The sequence below is a fragment of the Oncorhynchus gorbuscha genome, linkage group LG23 (genome assembly GCF_021184085.1).
Source record: "Oncorhynchus gorbuscha isolate QuinsamMale2020 ecotype Even-year linkage group LG23, OgorEven_v1.0, whole genome shotgun sequence".
In the NCBI taxonomy this organism is placed as follows: domain Eukaryota; kingdom Metazoa; phylum Chordata; class Actinopteri; order Salmoniformes; family Salmonidae; genus Oncorhynchus; species Oncorhynchus gorbuscha.
In genome coordinates this window covers 14760873-14779694 of record NC_060195.1, presented here as the reverse complement: position 1 = coordinate 14779694, position 18822 = coordinate 14760873, and the positions used below count along the sequence as shown (strand labels likewise).

At 45.5% G+C, this 18822-nt stretch overlaps 1 protein-coding gene across 1 annotated transcript in view; it reads left to right on the top strand.

The window, feature by feature from the left end:
* Positions 1-10098, top strand: part of LOC124011617 (disintegrin and metalloproteinase domain-containing protein 19-like) — a gene marked incomplete at its 3' end in the record, with an annotated part of 44870 nt that extends 34772 nt beyond the window's left edge. Inside the window, exons 9-21 of the mRNA XM_046325069.1 lie at positions 2994-3160; positions 4187-4271; positions 4462-4601; positions 4907-5084; positions 6375-6464; positions 7027-7222; positions 7558-7666; positions 7809-8022; positions 8409-8486; positions 8950-9058; positions 9266-9404; positions 9558-9699; positions 9856-10098. Of these exons, the coding sequence (XP_046181025.1) occupies positions 2994-3160; positions 4187-4271; positions 4462-4601; positions 4907-5084; positions 6375-6464; positions 7027-7222; positions 7558-7666; positions 7809-8022; positions 8409-8486; positions 8950-9058; positions 9266-9404; positions 9558-9699; positions 9856-10098 (1890 nt within the window). The remainder of the gene's footprint in view (positions 1-2993; positions 3161-4186; positions 4272-4461; positions 4602-4906; positions 5085-6374; positions 6465-7026; positions 7223-7557; positions 7667-7808; positions 8023-8408; positions 8487-8949; positions 9059-9265; positions 9405-9557; positions 9700-9855) is intronic.
* Between the last annotated feature and the right edge of the window lie 8724 nt (positions 10099-18822).

Here is an 18822-nt window from a genome sequence, read left to right as displayed (position 1 = left end):
CACTGCTAAACACCACTGCTAAACACCACTGCTGTACACTCTTCTAAACACCACTGCTAAACACCACTGCTAAACACCACTGCTAAACAACACTGCTAAACAACACTGCTAAACACCACTGCTAAACACCACTGCTAAACACCACTGCTAAACACCTCTTCTAAACACCACTGCTGTACACTCTTCTAAACACCACTGCTGTACACTCTTCTAAACACCACTGCTAAACACCACTGCTGTACACTCTTCTAAACACCACTGCTAAACACCTCTTCTAAACACCACTGCTGTACACTCTTCTAAACACCACTGCTAAACACCTCTTCTAAACACCACTGCTGTACACCACTGCTGTACACTCTTCTAAACACTTCTAAAATGGTGCAGTTTAGGCCTACTCATTTCTTGGATTTGAGAATTAAGTATAGCCTGTTAACTCTAGAAAGCTCAGTTATCCTCCACTTTTAATAGTGGCCATCAAATTATTTCAAATATGTATTTTCCTCTGGACTGCATTAAGAATGTCGTACAATGACTGAGCATGCATATTTCTCTCCCTTTCTCTTGGAATTTGAATGCGCCTCAAGAGCAATATTCTTTTCTCTCATAGAATGCGACAGGTTGAACAATTTAACAGGTCAACTATTCTACTATGGAGTTGTCTGATTTTGCTGTTGTTTACTCGTGGTTTTGGCTGTGGAAAATTAAATGGGGACAACAATTTTTCATTTGATAATTCAAATAACCAAAGTTACCGGGTCTCAGCTCCGTCTGGCTCTCATTTGGATCGTAGGTGCTGAGTCTCGTACCCATCACTGCCTGATAGAACTAAGAACAGATATAGCCCTTCACTCCAGACCTGTCTGCCCTTGACCAGCACAAAAACATCCTGTGGCGTACTGCATTAGCATCGAATAGTCCCGGCGATATGCAACTTTTCAGGGAAGTCAGGAACCAATATACACAGTCAGTTAGGAAAGCAAGGACTAGCTTTTTCAAACAGAAATTTGTCCCCTTTAGCAATAATTGCAAAACGTTTTGGGACACTGTAAAGTCCATGGAGAATAATAGCACCTGCTCACAGCTGCCCACTGCACTGAGGCTGGGAAACACTGTCAACACCGATAAATCTATGATAATCGAGAATTTCAATAAGCAACAGCTATGCACCCCGCAGCAACTTGCCCCCCCTCTCCCAAATCTAGATAGCAGATGTTCTGAAAGAGCTGCAAAATCTGGACCCCTACAAATCAGCCGGCCTAGACAATCTGGACCCCTACAAATCAGCCGGGCTAGACAATCTGGACCCCTACAAATCAGCCGGGCTAGACAATCTGGACCCCTACAAATCAGCCGGGCTAGACAATCTGGACCCCTACAAATCAGCCGGGCTAGACAATCTGGACCCCTACAAAGCTGGGCTAGACAATCTGGACCCTCTCTTTCAAAAATTATCTGCCGCAATCGTTGCAACCCCTATTACTAGCCTGTTCAACCTCTCTTTCGTATCATCTGAGATCCCTAAAGATTGGAAAGCTGCCGCGGTCATCCTGCCCTGCCTTTCTAAAGTTTTCAAAAGCCAAGTTAACAAACAGATCCTCGACCATTTCGAATCCCACCGTACCTTCTCCGCTATGCAATCTGGTACCTCTCAGATAGAGTTCAGTGTGTCAAATCAGAGGGCCTGTTGTCCGGACCTCTGTCAGTCTCTATGGGGGTGCCACAGGGTTAAATTCTCGAGCCGACTCTTTTCTCTGTATATATCAATGATGTCGCTCTTGCTGCTGGTGATTCTCTGATCCACCTCTACGCAGATGACACCATTCTGTATACCTCTGGCCCTTCTTTGGACACTGTGTTAACAAACCTCCAAATGAGCTTCAATGCCATACAACTCTCCTTCCGTGGCCTCCAACTGCTCTTAAATGCTAGTAAAACTAAATGCATGCTCTTCAACTGATCGCTGCCCGCACCCGCCTGCTCGACTAGCATCACTACTCTGGACGGTTCTGACTTAGAATATGTGGACAACTACAAATACCTAGGTGTCTGGTTAGACTGTAACCTCTCCTTCCAAACTCACACTAAGCATCTCCAATCCAAAATTAAATCTAGAATCGGCTTACTTTTTCGCAACAAAGCCTCCACTCATGCTGCCAAACATACCCTGGTATGCCAAACCCACTGGCTCCAGGTCATCTTTAAGTCTTTGCTAGGTAAAGCCCCACCTTATCTCAGCTCACTGGTCACCATAGCAACACCCACCTGTAGCACGCGCTCCCGCAGGTATATTTCACTGGTCATCCCCAAAGCCAACACTTCCTTTGACTACCTTTTCTTCCAGTTCTCTGCTGCCAATGGCTGGAACGTATTGTAAAAACCACTGAAGCTGGAGACTTATATCTCCCTCAATAACTTTAAGCATCAGCTGTCAGAGCAGCTTACCGAGCACTGCACCTGTACACAGCCCATCTGTAAATAGCCCACCCAACTACCTCATCCCCATATTGTTATTCTTTTGCTCTTTTGCACCCCAGTATCTCTACTTGCACATCATCATCTGCACATCTATCACTCCAGTGTTAATGCTAAATTGTCATTATTTCGCCACTATGGCCTTTTTATTGCCTTACCTCCCTAATCTTACTACATTTGCACACACTGTATATAGATTTTGCTCTTGTGTTATTGACTGTGTGTTTGTTTATGTGTAACTCTGTGTTGTTGTTTTTGTCGCACTGCTTTTCTTTATCTTGGTAAATGAGAACTTGTTCTCAACTTGCCTACCTGGTTAATTAAAGTTTAAATAAAACTTGTTAGTCAAATTGTGTGTGTGTGTGTGTGTGTGTGTGTGTGTGTGTGTGTGTGTGTGTGTGTGTGTGTGTGTGTGTGTGTGTGTGTGTGTGTGTGTGTGTGTGTGTGTGTGTGTGTGTGTGTGTGTGTGTGTGTGTGTGTGTGTGTGTGTGTGTGTGTGTGTGTGTGTGTGTGTGCAGTACTACAAGTCTCTAAGTATTCGTGTGGCAGTGATCGGTCTGGAGGTGTGGTCTGATCAGGACAGGATCAGTGTGTCTGGTAACCCCTACAGTACCCTGGGAGCGTTCCTGGCTTGGAGACGCAAACAGCTACACACTCTACCTAACGACAACGCTCAACTCATCACGTTAGTGTGACAGACACACACACACTACCTAACGACAACACTCAACGCATCACGTTAGTGTGAAACACACACACACACACTACCTAACAACAACACTCAATGCATCACGTTAGTGTGACACACACACACACACTACCTAACAACAACGCTCAACTCATCACGTTAGTGTGACACACACACACACACTACCTAACAACAACGCTCAACTCATCACGTTAGTGTGACACACACACACACACTACCTAACGACAACACTCAACTCATCACGTTAGTGTGAAACACACACACACACACTACCTAACGACAACACTCAACTCATCACGTTAGTGTGACACACACACACACACAAACACACTACCTAACGACAACACTCAACTCATCACGTTAGTGTGACACACACACACACACAAACACACTACCTAACAACAACACTCAACGCATCACGTTAGTGTGACACACACACACACACAAACACACTACCTAACGACAACACTCAACTCATCACGTTAGTGTGAACACACACACACACACACACTACCTAACGACAACACTCAACTCATCACGTTAGTGTGACACACACACACACACAAACACACTACCTAACAACAACACTCAACGCATCACGTTAGTGTGACACACACACACACACAAACACACTACCTAACGACAACACTCAACTCATCACGTTAGTGTGACACACACACACACACTACCTAACAACAACACTCAACTCATCACGTTAGTGTGATACACACACACACACACACACTACCTAACGACAACACTCAACTCATCACGTTAGTGTGATACACACACACACTACCTAACGACAACACTCAACTCATCATGTTAGTGTGACACACACACACACTACCTAACGACAACACTCAACTCATCATGTTAGTGTGACACACACTCCTTACTGTACTCTAGATCTCTTTAATCCATTCATCCGTAATCCAGCTCTCTTTCCTTCCATTAAAACCATTCAGTGGAACTACACAGCTGTGTTTTTTGTTCCCACAGGGGCGTGGCGTTTCAGGGCACCACCATTGGGCTGGCCCCTCTCAGAGCCATGTGCTCAGAGTACCAGTCAGGGGGAATCAACTCAGTAAGACTACAACAGAACTCTGTCGTTTGAGATTTGACCATAGCCAATAGCAGCCCAGTAAAGCTTTCTCTAATGTTGTCATGAAGTTGTGATGTATTTCTAATAGCACACATAGATCTAGAACCAAGCTAACATGAGATGTATGTCCTTTTGACTTTCAATACGGGAATCCACCTCTACCCCCCTACAGGACCACTCTGACAGTGCTGTGGGCGTGGCAGCGACCATGGCCCACGAGATGGGGCATAACTTTGGCATGAGCCATGACAGCCCTGGGTGCTGCCAGGCCAAGGCTGATGATGGAGGCTGCATCATGGCTGCTGCCACTGGGTGAGAGAATCTATCTATGTTGCAAATATCTTTCTTATTCAAGAGATTTTATCCTAATGAGAATAAACCTGTATAACTAAAGGTTAAATAATGATATAATGCTGATTTGTAAAAGACATTCCCGGGACACATTCAGCTGAGCAAAATGTAGTGGATTATTAATGTCTGTATAGAAATATATAACTTAGAACAGAATTTCCTCTCTAACACGTAGAGTAGAAGGAATAATGTAAAGTATAGTGATGGCATTTCTATCTGCAATGGGTTGCACCTTACCGAATACACCCCTGGTGTGTGTCTCACAGTCACCCGTTCCCCCGTGTATTTAATGGATGTAACCATCGGGAGCTGAGCAGGTACCTGAGCTCCGGAGGGGGAAAGTGTTTGTTCAACCTCCCCAACACCAGAGCCATGTACGGGGGACAGCGCTGTGGGAACGGGTACCTGGAGGACGGAGAGGAGTGTGACTGTGGAGACGAGAAGGTGAGGGGGGGAAGTGTGCGTGTGTGATGGTCAGTGATGGTCAGTGCTGCCACTGACATGGCCTTACTTCTATTACAGCATGTTAGATGACTGTCATTCATATTTCATTCACCCTGTTCAATATAACATTGAGGTTTAGACTACTACATGATATTCACATTTTCCCTAAATCAGTCATGAGGTTGCTAAAACCTAGCCTATGAATGGAAGTTTACACTTAGCTCGAGAGAAAGACAATGAGATGACAGACAGTGGCACATTCAATACTGCCTTGCACACTCTTAACTGCATGTAGTTTATGGTGTAATCCTTAGTCCAACAGTTGCAAATGAGAGTTTCTATTGGACAAATTCAGGTATTTTTTTGTTCCGTTTTGTTTGCTTCTGTTTAAGAAACGTTTGTCAACAGAATCTGCGGAATGAACACAACAGTGATCAGCATAAACACAGTTCACTTTCATAGCAGCCACGTTGTATTCCTTCTCGCTTCTATGCGCTCTCCTCCTCTCACCGTTCCCCTTTGTTTGTGGGCTTCAATGAACAATACATCAGCTGTTTGTGACCAGGCGAAAAAACCTTTCCAAGCCAAACCATGTCATAACCGCTACACACAGCCTACATCGTTGTCCCCATATTAGCTAAAGTAACATCCTAGTCAACATAGCTAATATAACTAATTCATTGGTAAACCGGCTACAATCATGCAGTAACGTTACAGTGTACAGTCAGTAAGCAGTTACATCCGTGGGCCACAGTGGCAATAAATGAATAAAACCAAAAGCTTACCTTGAATTGGAAGAGTTCCAGTGTTGTGTTGGATAGTCATAGCCAGCTTGCTAACATAGCATCCCTCTGTTTGAGTAACTAAACTAGCCAGCTTGCTAACATAGCATCCCTCTGTTTGAGTAACTAAACTAGCCAGCTTGCTAACATAGCATCCCTCTGTTTGAGTAACTAAACTAGCCAGCTTGCTAACATAGCATCCCTCTGTTTGAGTAACTAAACTAGCCAGCTTGCTAACATAGCATCCCTCTGTTTGAGTAACTAAACTACACTTTCTAGCTAAATAACTGAATAAATGAATAAGTGTGTTTTAATCAATTATTTGGTGATGTGAATATATTTAGTATAGTTTTATCTAAAAACGGTAACTTTTCAATGTTTTACCATGAAAAAAATATATATATTCACTGAGGAGGATGGTCCTCCCCTTCCTCATCTGAAGAGCCTCCACTGTGTGTGTGTGTGTGTGTGTGTGTGTGTATACTGATTATTCATCCTCTCTCTGCAGGAGTGTTCCAGTCCCTGCTGTAATGCCAACAATTGTACTCTCAAGGCTGGAGCAGAATGTGCCCACGGAGTCTGCTGTCACAACTGTAAGGTACTGTACACTGTCCTCTCTCTCTCTTTCGATCTCTTTCAATCTTTCTCTCGCTCTTTTTCTATCTTTCTCTCTTTCTGGTTGTCGTCTCTCTCTTTCTGGATGTCCTTTCTCTCTCTCTCTCTTTCTATCTTTCTCTCTCTCTCTTTCTATTTCTCTCTCTCTCTCTCTCTAGCTTTCTGGTTGTCCGCTCTCTCTCTCTCTTTCCCCACCCTCTCTCTCTCTCTTTCCCCCACCCTCTCCCTCTCTTTCCCCCACCCCCTCTCTCTCCCCTCTCTCTCTCTCTCTCTCTCTCTCTCTTTCCCCCACCCTCTCTCTCTCTCTCTCTCTCTCTCTCTCTCTCTCTCTCTAGTTGAAGAGTCGAGGTGTGTTGGATCATTTAATAATCCCCTTCTCTCCTTTCTCTCTCTCTCTCTCTCTCTCTCTCTCTCTCTCTCTCTCTCTCTCTCTCTCTCTCTCTCTCTCTCTCTCTCTCTCTCTCTCTCTCTCTCTCTCTCTCTCTCTCTCTCTCTCTCTCTCTCTCTCTCTCTCTCTCTCTCTCTCTCTCTCTCTCCCTCTCTAGTTGAAGAGTCCAGGTGTGTTGTGTCGTACTCCAACAGGGTCATGTGACCTACCCGAGTACTGTGATGGGAAGGCGGAGTCTTGTCCTGCTAACTTATACCTGGTGGATGGTACTTCCTGTGATGGGGGGCGGGCCTACTGCTACACCGGCATGTGTCTCACCCTGGAGCAGCAGTGTCAATCACTTTGGGGGCGGGGTTAGTACCTATCAATCATTCTGGGGCGGAGTTAGTAGGCATGTTATTGCATGCTGTTATAAAGTAATGGATTGCTTTTATAGCACTTTTCAATGTAATGCTCCCCTATTGAAATCCATTGTCTGGTCTGCGGCTTCGACAATTTTGCTCACACCTATCTGGGTCCTTGGCTCCAAGGGAGAAGGATTAGAGCTTGTTACTGGACTGGGCTCTGTTCGGTGTTATTTCTGTTTTCACTATCAGAAATCTTCACAGGACAGGCTTTACCTGACCACAGGAACATTTGTGTGCTTGCAGGAGGTCATATAACACTGTGTGTGTTCGGTCCTCTCTAGATGGCCGTCCTGCTCTAGACCTGTGCTTTAAGAAGGTGAACGAGGCAGGAGACACCTTTGGGAACTGTGGCAAGGACCTGTTGGGGAAATACAAAGGATGCAGGGACAGGTGAGGAGTCACACAGTCACCACCTAATGTGTGATCCTTTGTATAGAAGTGTCTCTTCCTTCAACTACCATTTAACATTTATTTCACACCTACTAAACAATCCCTTCATGTCTGAATCCATGTGACCGTTCTGTTGCTTTAGGGATGCTAGATGTGGTAAGATCCAGTGTGTGAGTTCAGCCTCCAAGCCCCTGGAGACTAACGCTGTTCCCATTGACACCACGGTCCGGGTGGGAAGCAAGAAGGTCCTCTGTAGGGGGACACATGTTTACCGACCAGGCCAGGGGGACGAGGAACAGGGGGACACACTGGACCCAGGACTGGTCATGACCGGGACCAAGTGTGGAGAGGACTCGGTGAGGAGGGGAGAGGAGGAGTGGGGGTAGTGTGGGTGGAGGGTGTGGTGTGTGTGTGTGTGTGTGTGTGTGTGTGTGTGTGTGTGTGTGTGTGTGTGTGTGTGTGTGTGTGTGTGTGTGTGTGTGTGTGTGTGTGTGTGTGTGTGTGTGTGTGTGTGTGTGTGTGTGTGTGTGCTTTAGCGCTGTATATCTTTTAGTCTATGAGCTCTCTGTTGTGGAAGGATGCCATTTACTGGACTATCTACTTATGATAATGACTCTCTCTTGCTCTCTTATCGCTCTCCTTTCTCTCTCTCTCTCTCTCTCTCTCGCTCTCTCATCCCTCTAATTTCTCTCTCATCCCTCTCCTTTCTCTCTCTCTCTTTCTCTCTCACTCTCTGTAACAGATCTGTTTCGGTGGAGAGTGTCGCAACGCGTCTTTCCTGAGGGCGGATGAGTGCAATGCCAAGTGCCATGGCCATGGGGTATGGGAGGGGCTGGGTGTGTGATAGGGGAAGGGTATGGGAGGGGCTGGGTGTGTGATAGGGGAAGGGTATGGGAGGGGCTGGGTGTGTGATAGGGGAAGGGTATGGGAGGGGCTGGGTGTGTGATAGGGGAAGGGTATGGGAGGGGCTGGGTGTGTGATAGGGGAAGGGTATGGGAGGGGCTGGGTGTGTGATAGGGGAGGAGTATGGGAGGGGCTGGGTGTGTGATAGGGGAAGGGTATGGGAGTGATGTGGGAGGGGTAGGCAGGCGTATGGGCTACTGCAGAATAAGGGAAGGTGCTGGGTCTGAGGTTATGGACTCAAAGGTTTAATAAAGCTGTTATAACACATGTTGTCAGTGTTGAAACCGTCTCTCTCTCTCTCTCTCTCTCTCTCTCTCTCTCTCTCTCTCTCTCTCTCTCTCTCTCTCTCTCTCTCTCTCTCTCTCTCTCTCTCTCTCTAGCTGTGTAACAACAACCACCACTGCCATTGTGACTCAGGCTGGGCTCCTCCCTTGTGTGACCAGGAGGGGACAGGAGGGAGTGTCGATAGTGGACCTGTCATCAACCACAGTATGTTATCAACCAACCAGTCACTCAAATAATGATTCAGTCAGTCTAATAACTGATTACATCTAATAACTGATTAAATCTAATAACTGAGGTGGTGTTGAAAAAGACTAGGTTAAACCACATATATTTGATTGTTGGTTTTCAAGTCATATCTTCCAGGTTAATGTTTGATCTGACCTTTGTTGTTGATGTTGTTTGTGTTTCTAGGCAGTCTACTTCCTGTCCTGTTGCTCCTCCCCATGGTTCTCTTTGTCCTATTGGCTGCTGTGGGACTGTGGTGCTGCTACAGCCATAAACTACATAAAAACTTTCCTCTGAAGACCTCGGTCCCACCACCCAAGACAATGTGTGTAGCTTAGTATCTCAGTTGTTTTTACATCTTTTACTGTTTGAATTTATCTTATTTTATTAAAGGAAAATATGCACCATAGACATTTCACAGTAATCAACATCTCAGATTTAACTTCTAGAATGAAAAACACTGTGTTTGACTCCTTAGTTGCCCAGTCAGTTGGCCAGTCCCTGCTGAAGCCAAACATCTACAAGCCAACAGTCTTGAAAACTGTCACCTTGACAACAGCCATGCCAACGGCCATGCCAACCCTGCCTTCCTACTGAAGAGACAGGGCTCAGACAGACTGGTGAGGGGATCTGTTCATTCACCTTACACCACAGTACATTCTATGTACAGTAAAGTCAATGCTAAAAATCTTACTCTTGACAGGTAAATAACAAAATAATAATTAAAAAACTATTCTGACAGCAGTGCTGTGAGTGCTTGTGTTTGTCCGCCACAGAGTCAGTCCAGTCCTCGTCCCAGCCCCTCCACCAGAACCAGGCACGCTATCTTCCGTCCGACTGTGAAACCCCCTCCTATACCTGCTTACGCAGCCAAGCAGAGACAGGCTCAACCTCAGCTCCAGCCTCAATCCCAGCCCCAGTCTCAACCCCAGCCCCAGTCTCAACCCCAGCCCCAGTCTCGACCCCAGCCCCAGTCTCAACCCCAGCCCCCGTCTCAACCTCAGCCCCAGTCTCAACCCCAGCCCCAGTCTCAACCCCAGCTCCAGTCTCAACCCCAGCCCCAGTCTCAACCCCAGCCCCAGTCTCAACCCCAGCCCCAGTCTCAATCCCAGCCCCAGTCTCAACCCCAGCCCCAGTCTCAACCCCAGCCCCAGTCTCAACCCCAGCCCCCGTCTCAACCTCAGCCCCAGTCTCAACCCCAGCCCCAGTCTCAACCCCAGCCCCAGTCTCAACCCCAGCCCCAGTCTCAACCCCAGCCCCCGTCTCAACCTCAGCCCCAGGCTCAACCTCAGCCCCATTCTCAACCTCAGTCCCAGTCTCAACCTCAGCCCCAGTCTCAATCCCAGCCCCAGCCTCAACCTCAGCCCCAGCCTCAACCTCAGCCCCAGTCTCAATCCCAGCCCCAGTCTCAACCTCAGCCCCAGTCTCAATCCCAGCCCCAGCCTCAACCTCAGCCCCAGTCTCAATCCCAGCCCCAGCCTCAACCTCAGCCCCAGCCTCAACCTCAGCCCCAGTCTCAATCCCAGCCCCAGTCTCAACCTCAGCCCCAGTCTCAATCCCAGCCCCAGCCTCAATCCCAGCCCCAGCCTCAATCCCAGCCCCAGACTCAACCTCAGCCCCAGCCTCAACCGTCCCTCCACCCCAAGCCCCAACCCTCCTTCCAGCCCAAGCCCCAACCCTCCTTCCAGCCCAAGCCTCAACCCTCCTTCCAGCCCAAGCCCCAACCCTCCTTCCAGCCCAAGCCCCAACCCTCTCTCCAGCCCCTGCCACAGCCCAAGCATAAACCTCCCATCCCCAGCTACCTAGCCCAGCAGAAAGGACCCCTTCCTCCAGCCATCCTGCCCCCCAAGCCCCACTCAACACCTCACACACACAGACCTGACCCCCCCAACAGACCCCAACCCCCGTGCCCGCTCACCAAACCCAAAATACCATCAGACGTGTTACAGAGAGGAAAGTCCAATCTGGCACCACCTGGTGGACATAAGAAACCCAGCAGGTAAGAACAGAATATACTGCAGCGCAGAACCTCAAGAACATCACAGTGTTTGCTACGCTATGTCCCCAATGGCACCCTTTGTCCTATAAAGTGCACTAGTTTTGACTCATCTGTTCTGTTCTAGACGTTCATTACAAAAATATCTGTTATTTTCACTCAATTTCATGACGTTCCACTTTCTTTTCTAGATCCCAAAACAACATCTCAGGGAGGAGACGAGGACCAACACTGGACAACGGAGCTCAGTGAGATTGCTGAGACATCTAACTGGAAATCTCTTCTCTCTCTGTGAGCTGCGTCTTTCCCCAAGGTTGTCCAAAGAGGAACATCACCGTCAGCCTTTATGAAGAAAATGACACTGTAGGAAAGGAGAGAGGAGGGCCACGGCCGGACACACAGGGTCCAAAATGGCACCCTAAAAGTAGTGCACGATATTGGAAATAGGGTTCAGTTTCAGATCTGTCCAGGGATGCAATTACTATAGAATTAGACTAATGCTAGCCTGGTAGCCTCTGTTCGCCAGTCTCAGTGTTTGTATTTCAATCCAACAACAAAGACAAAGGAGTTGCCTGATGAACAAACATCTCTGGCTACTAGGCTAGCTGCCAGGCTATGTCTTGCCTTACCTCTTGAAACCAGGCGTCCTGTATACTTGTAATATTTAAGACTGGACTTTATCGACGGATTTAGTTCTTGTAGATGGTACCTTATACCATGGGTTAACAGTATCATGTGTTGATATGCTGTTTCAGGTCTATTTATTTGCAACGCTTCAGAGCAAAGAGACTAGTGTTTAAAGTGGATGTACTGTATATTGTTTCTACAAGAGCACGAGTCTTAAGGGAACATCTCATGTTAAGAAAACGCCATGTATGGAATGATGCTTAATGCTTCTAGTATGTGAATAAACGATAGACTGGAATTATAAGGACACAAACATGCATGTTATTATTGCTACATGTGTATGCCTAAGATGAAGGACATCTCAAATGTAGCAATAACTATTTGAAAATGACATTGTTTTGTTATGACTGTTTTTTAAAATGTATTTCCTGTATATTGCACTGTTCTTGTTGTGTTGGGTTCTAAATTCAGGTTTTCTGACTGAATGGATGCATGGATATTTGGACACCTGGATGGTTTTTGGTCCTGTGTAACATACAGTATGTTATCTTTTGAAATGTGATGCACAGGACAGCAGAGTCAACACAATTATAGTCAGGCCCATAAAATGAATTTATATCAAATAATCTGGTTTTCCTTGATTGTTGAAATTCACCATCCACCATGAGACCTATGCAAACAGTGTGCCTTCAGTTTGATTTGAAATAAAGTGTTTAGAAACAGGACTACGTCGTTCAGTTTCATTTTAAATAAAGTGTTTAGAAACAGGACTACGTCGTTCAGTTTCATTTTAAATAAAGTGTTTAGAAACAGGACTACGTCGTTCAGTTTGATTTGAAATAAAGTGTTTAGAAACAGGACTACGTCGTTCAGTTTGATTTTAAATAAAGTGTTTAGAAACAGGACTACGTCGTTCAGTTTGATTTGAATTAAAGTGTTTAGAAACAGGACTACGTCATTCAGTTTGATTTTAAATAAAGTGTTTAGAAACAGGACTACGTCATTCAGTTTGACTTGAAATAAAGTGTTTAGAAACAGGACTACGTCGTTCAGTTTGATTTTAAATAAAGTGTTTAGAAACAGGACTACGTCGTTCAGTTTGATTTTAAATAAAGTGTTTAGAAACAGGACTACGTCATTCAGTTTGATTTTAAATAAAGTGTTTAGAAACAGGACTACGTCGTTCAGTTTGATTTTAAATAAAGTGTTTAGAAACAGGACTACGTCGTTCAGTTTGATTTGAATTAAAGTGTTTAGAAACAGGACTACGTCGTTCAGTTTGATTTAAAATAAAGAGCTTAGAAAATAATTCCGATGTACAGTATCTCTACATGTTGCCTTTTCCACTTGATGAGAGACGACGCTTAACAAAAATAGAGAAACAAAATGCAACTATCTCTAATACTACTGAGTCACAGTTCACATAAGGAAATCAGTCGATTTATATAAATAAATTAGGCCCTAATTTATGAATTTCACATGACTGGAAAAACAGATATGCATCTCTTGGTCATAGATACCTTTAAAAAAAGTAGGGGCATGGATCAGAAAACCAGTGATTATCTAGTGTGACCATTTGCCTCATACAGCGCGACATCTCCTTCACATAGAAGTGATCAGGCTGTTGATTGTAGCCTGTGGAATGTTGTCCCAATGGCTGTGCGAAGTTGCTGGATATTGGCAGGAACTAGAACATGCTGTCATACACATCGTTCCAGAGCATTCCAAACATGCTCAATGGGTGACATGTCTGGCAAGTATGCAGGCCATGGAAGAACTGGGACATTTTCAGCTTCCAGGAATTGTGTGCAGATCCTTGCGACATGGGGCTGTGCATTATCATGCTGAAACATGAGGTGGTGGTGGATGAATGGCACAACAATGGGCCTCAGCATCTCGTCATGGTATCTCTGTGCATTAAAATTGCCATTGATAAAATGCAAATTGTGTTTGTTGTCCTTAGCTTATGCCTGACCATACCAAAACCCCACCGCCACCATGTGGCACTCTGTTCACAATGTTGACATCAGCAAACCGTTCGCCAACAACGCCATAACACTGTCTGCCATCTTCCCGGTACAGTTGAAACCGGGATTCATCCGTGAAGAGCACACTTCTCCAGCGTACCAGTGGCCATGGAACGTGAGCATTTGCCCACTGAAGTCGTTTACGACGCTGAACTGCAGTCACGTCAAGACCCTGGTGAGGATGACGAGCAGATGAGCTTCCCTGAGATGGTTTCTGACAGTTTGTGAAGAAGTGATTTGGTTATGCAAACCCACAGTTCCATCAGCTGTCCGGTTGGCTGGTCCCACAGTTCCATCAGCTGTCCGGGTGGCTGGTCCCACAGTTCCATCAGCTGTCCGGGTGGCTGGTCCCACAGTTCCATCAGCTGTCCGGGTGGCTGGTCCCACAGTTCCATCAGCTGTCCGGGTGGCTGGTCCCACAGTTCCATCAGCTGTCCGGGTGGCTGGTCCCACAGTTCCATCAGCTGTCCGGGTGGCTGGTCCCACAGTTCCATCAGCTGTCCGGGTGGCTGGTCCCACAGTTCCATCAGCTGTCCGGGTGGCTGGTCCCACAGTTCCATCAGCTGTCCGGTTGGCTGGTCCCACAGTTCCATTAGCTGTCCGCTTGGCTGGTCCCACAGTTCCATCAGCTGTCCGGGTGGCTGGTCTCAGATGATCCCACAGGGGAAGAAGCCAGATGTGGAGGTCCTGGGCTTGCGTGGTCTGCGGATGTGAGGCCAGTTGGACATACTGACAAATTCTCTAAAATGACATTGGAGGTGGCTTATGGTAGAGAAATTAACATTCAATTCTCTGGCAAGAGCTCTGGTGGACATTCCTGCAGTCAGTATGCTAATTGCACGATCCCTCAAAACTTGAGACATCTGTGGCATCGTGTTGTGTGAAAAAACTGCACATTTTATAGCGGACTTTTATTGTCCTCAGCACAAGGTGCGTCGGTGTATTGATTGTTCTGTTAAATCAGCTGCTTGATATGCCACACCTGTCAAGTGGATGGGTTATCTTGGCAAAGGAGAAATGCTCTCTAACAGGGATGTAAACAAATTTGTGCGCAACATTTGAGAGAAATAAGCTTGATCTACAGATGGCAGTACTGTCCTAGAATGATCTACAGATGGCAGTACTGTCCTAGAATGATCTACAGATGGCAGTACTGTCCTAGAATGATCTACAGATGGCAGTACTGTCCTAGAATGATCTACAGATGGCAGTACTGTCCAATAATGATCTACAGATGGCAGTACTGTCCAAGAATGACCTACAGATTGCAGTACTGTCCAAGAATGATCTACAGATGGCAGTACTGTCCAAGAATGATCTACAGATGGCAGTACTGTCCTAGAATGATCTACAGATAGTAGTAATGTCCTAGAATGATCTACAGATGGCAGTACTGTCCAAGAATGATCTACAGATGGCTGTACTGTCCAAGAATGATCTACAGACGGCAGTACTGTCCAATAATGACCTACAGATTGCAGTACTGTCCTAGAATGATCTACAGATGGCAGTACTGTCCAAGAATGATCTACAGATGGCAGTACTGTCCTAGAATGATCTACAGATGGCAGTACTGTCCTAGAATGATCTACAGATGGCAGTAATGTCCTAGAATGATCTATAGCTGGCAGTACTGTCGTACATAAACTAACTGCCTTTAGTGTCATCAGATCACTTATTCTCTCTACTGGCATGAATTGGCATTACATTCCAAATATAATAAACATTGTTCTGCTGGTGGTAGTAGCTAGAAGGCCTAGATTCAATCTGTAGCGGGGAAGATTCACACTATAGTGAGATAAACATTTAAGGTGAATGTTCAATGTTCAGCTGTGCCCTGGACACCATATGTGAACTGATTACCCCCCATCTATCTTCAGAGTTCGTGCTGCTAGGTGACCTAAACTGGGACATGCTTAACACCCCGGCCATCCTATAATCTAAGCTAGATGCCCTCAATCTCTCACAAATGATCAATGAACACACCAGGTACAATACCAAATCCGTAAAACATGGGCACCCTCATAGATATCATCCTAACCAACTTGCCCTCTAAATACACCTCTGCTGTCTTCAACCAAGATCTCAGCGATCACTGCCTCATTGCCTTCATCCGTAACAGGTCTGCGGTCAAACGACCACCCCTCATCACTATCAAATGCTCCCTAAAACACTTCAACGAGCAGGCCTTCCTAATTGACCTGGCCTGGGTATCCTGGAAGGATATTGACCTCATCCCGTCAGTATAGGATGCCTGGTCGTTCTTTAAAAGTGTCTTGCCATGTTTTTCACCTGGCTATCCCTACCCCGTTCAACAGCCCTGCACTCCCCACAGCAACTCGCCCAAGCCTCCCCATTTCTCCTTCATCGAAATCCAGATAGCTGATGTTCTTAAACAACTGCAAATCAGCCGGGCTAGACAATCTGGACCCTCTCTTTTAAATTATCTGCTGAAATTGTTGCAACCCCTATTACTAGCCTTTTCAACCTCTCTTTCGGCTGCCAATGACTCGAACTGCAAAAATCTCTGAAGCTGGAGACTCTTACCTCCCTCACTAGCTTTAAGCACCAGCTGTCAGTGCAGCTCACAGATCACTGCACCTGTACATAGCTCATCTGTAATTAGCCCATCCAATCTACCTCATCCACATACTGTATTTATTTATTTATCTTGCTCCTTTGCACCCCAGTATCACTACTTGCACATTCATCTTCTGTACATCTACCATTCCAGTGTTTAATTGCTAAATTGTAATTACTTTGCCACCATGGCCTATTTATTGCCTTGCCTCTCTTATCCTACCTCATTTGCACTCACTGTATATAGATTTTTCTATTGTATTTTTGATTGTATGTTTGTTTATTCCATGTGTAACTCTGTGTTGTAGTCTGTGTCAAACAGCTTTGCTTTATCTTGGCCAGGTCGCAGTTGCAAATGAGAACTTTTTCTCAACTAGCCTACCTGGTTAAATAAAGGTGAAATAACAATAATTTTGCAGAGACTGCATTCACAGTAAACCTGTGTTTTTAAAAAAACCTTTATTTAACTAGGCAGACCAGTTTAAGAACAAATTCTTATTTTCATTGATGGTCTAGAAACAGTGGGTAAACTGCCTTGTTCATGGGTAGAATGACAGATTTTTACCTTGTCAGCTCAGGGATTTGATCTTTCAACCTTTTGGTTACTAGTCGAACGCTTTAACCACTAGGCTTCCTTTACATTTGACTCATGCTATAACGCTGCATCTTCTTCGCTACGGATTGAATCTAGCACAGGAGGTTGGTTGCACCTTAATTGGGGAGGATGGGCTAGTTGTAATGGCTGGAGCGATATAAGTGGAATGGTATCAAACATCAAACATGGTTTCCATGGTTTCCATGGTTTCCATGGTTTCCATGTGTTTGGTGCCATTCCATTCGCTCCATTCCAGCCATTATTATGAGCCGTCTTCCCCTCAGCAGCCTCCTCTCTAGCCCCAAGTTGGCCTACGTCTCTGTCTGTATGGCTACGTCTCTGTCTATATGACTACGTCTCTGTCTATATGACTACGTCTGTCTGTATGACTACGTCTCTGTCTATATGACTACGTCTCTGTCTGTATGACTACGTCTCTGTCTATATGACTACGTCTCTGTCTGTATGACTACGTCTCTGTCTGTATGACTACGTCTCTGTCTATATGACTACGTCTCTGTCTGTATGACTACGTCTCTGTCTATATGACTACGTCTCTGTCTATATGACTACGTCTCTGTCTATATGACTACGTCTCTGTCTGTATGACTACGTCTCTGTCTATATGACTACGTCTCTGTCTATATGACTACGTCTCTGTCTATATGACTACGTCTCTGTCTGTATGACTACGTCTCTGTCTGTATGACTACGTCTCTGTCTATATGACTACGTCTCTGTCTGTATGACTACGACTCTGTCTATATGACTACGTCTCTGTCTGTATGACTACGTCTCTGTCTGTATGACTACGTCTCTGTCTATATGAATACGTCTCTGTCTGTATGAATATGTCTCTGTCTGTATGACTACGTCTCTGTCTATATGACTACGTCTCTGTCTGTATGACTACGTCTCTGTCTGTTTGACTATGTCTCTGTCTGTATGACTACGTCTCTGTCTGTATGACTACGTCTCTGACTGTATGACTACGTCTCTGTCTATATGACTACGTCTCTGTCTGTATGACTACGTCTCTGTCTGTATGACTACGTCTCTGTCTATATGACTACGACTCTGTCTATATGACTACGTCTCTGTCTGTATGACTACGTCTCTGTCTGTATGACTACGTCTCTGTCTGTATGACTGTACCCGTTCAGAAGACGTGTCATGAGTACCAGCTGCTGCTGCTGTTGTTGTTGACTACTAGAATATACCAGCCGAATATACAGACAGCTCATCCTCCCTCTCCCCGCTCCTCCCTCTTCCTCCCTCTATCTTCCTCTTCTTCATCTTCCTCTCTCTCCAAACTCCTCCCTCTTCATCTTATTTTTTCCATCCTCTCAGTCAGAAGCGGCCGACAACCCCTCAAATCTAGCAATTGTCTTGTTGCTTCACGGTCTTAATTAGCAACTGGGCAATGTTACAAAAACTTCACTGCAAGAGCTATATACTTTTTGGGATTACATTTGATCGTGGGTTCTCAACTATGTGGCTTTTAAAGGCAATGTTCCCGTGTTTGAAGAGACCGCATTCACAGTAGTCACTGCAGATGTCGGATCAATCAGAAATTGTCTTTAAAAACTGCATTGTTGACAACCCGAGATCAGAATGAATCCCAGCCTATCTCAATGGTTTGAGATAAACAAAACAAATGTTTTCAGCAAATGTTTATTTGCTTTTAATGATTGATTTCAGATCAGTGAATAAAGCAGAGAGTTAAAAAGAGACCCCCTATAAGTTCACACAGAGGGCCTGAAAGGTTCCTGTCCTTTGATTCTTCACTGAGATGAAAGAGAGATTTATTCCAATCAAAAGACCACAAACATCAAGGCCCCATAACCCCCTCCACACACACACACATAAATACATACAACACAAACACACACTCTCTATGAAGTTGTAGAGGTCTTCG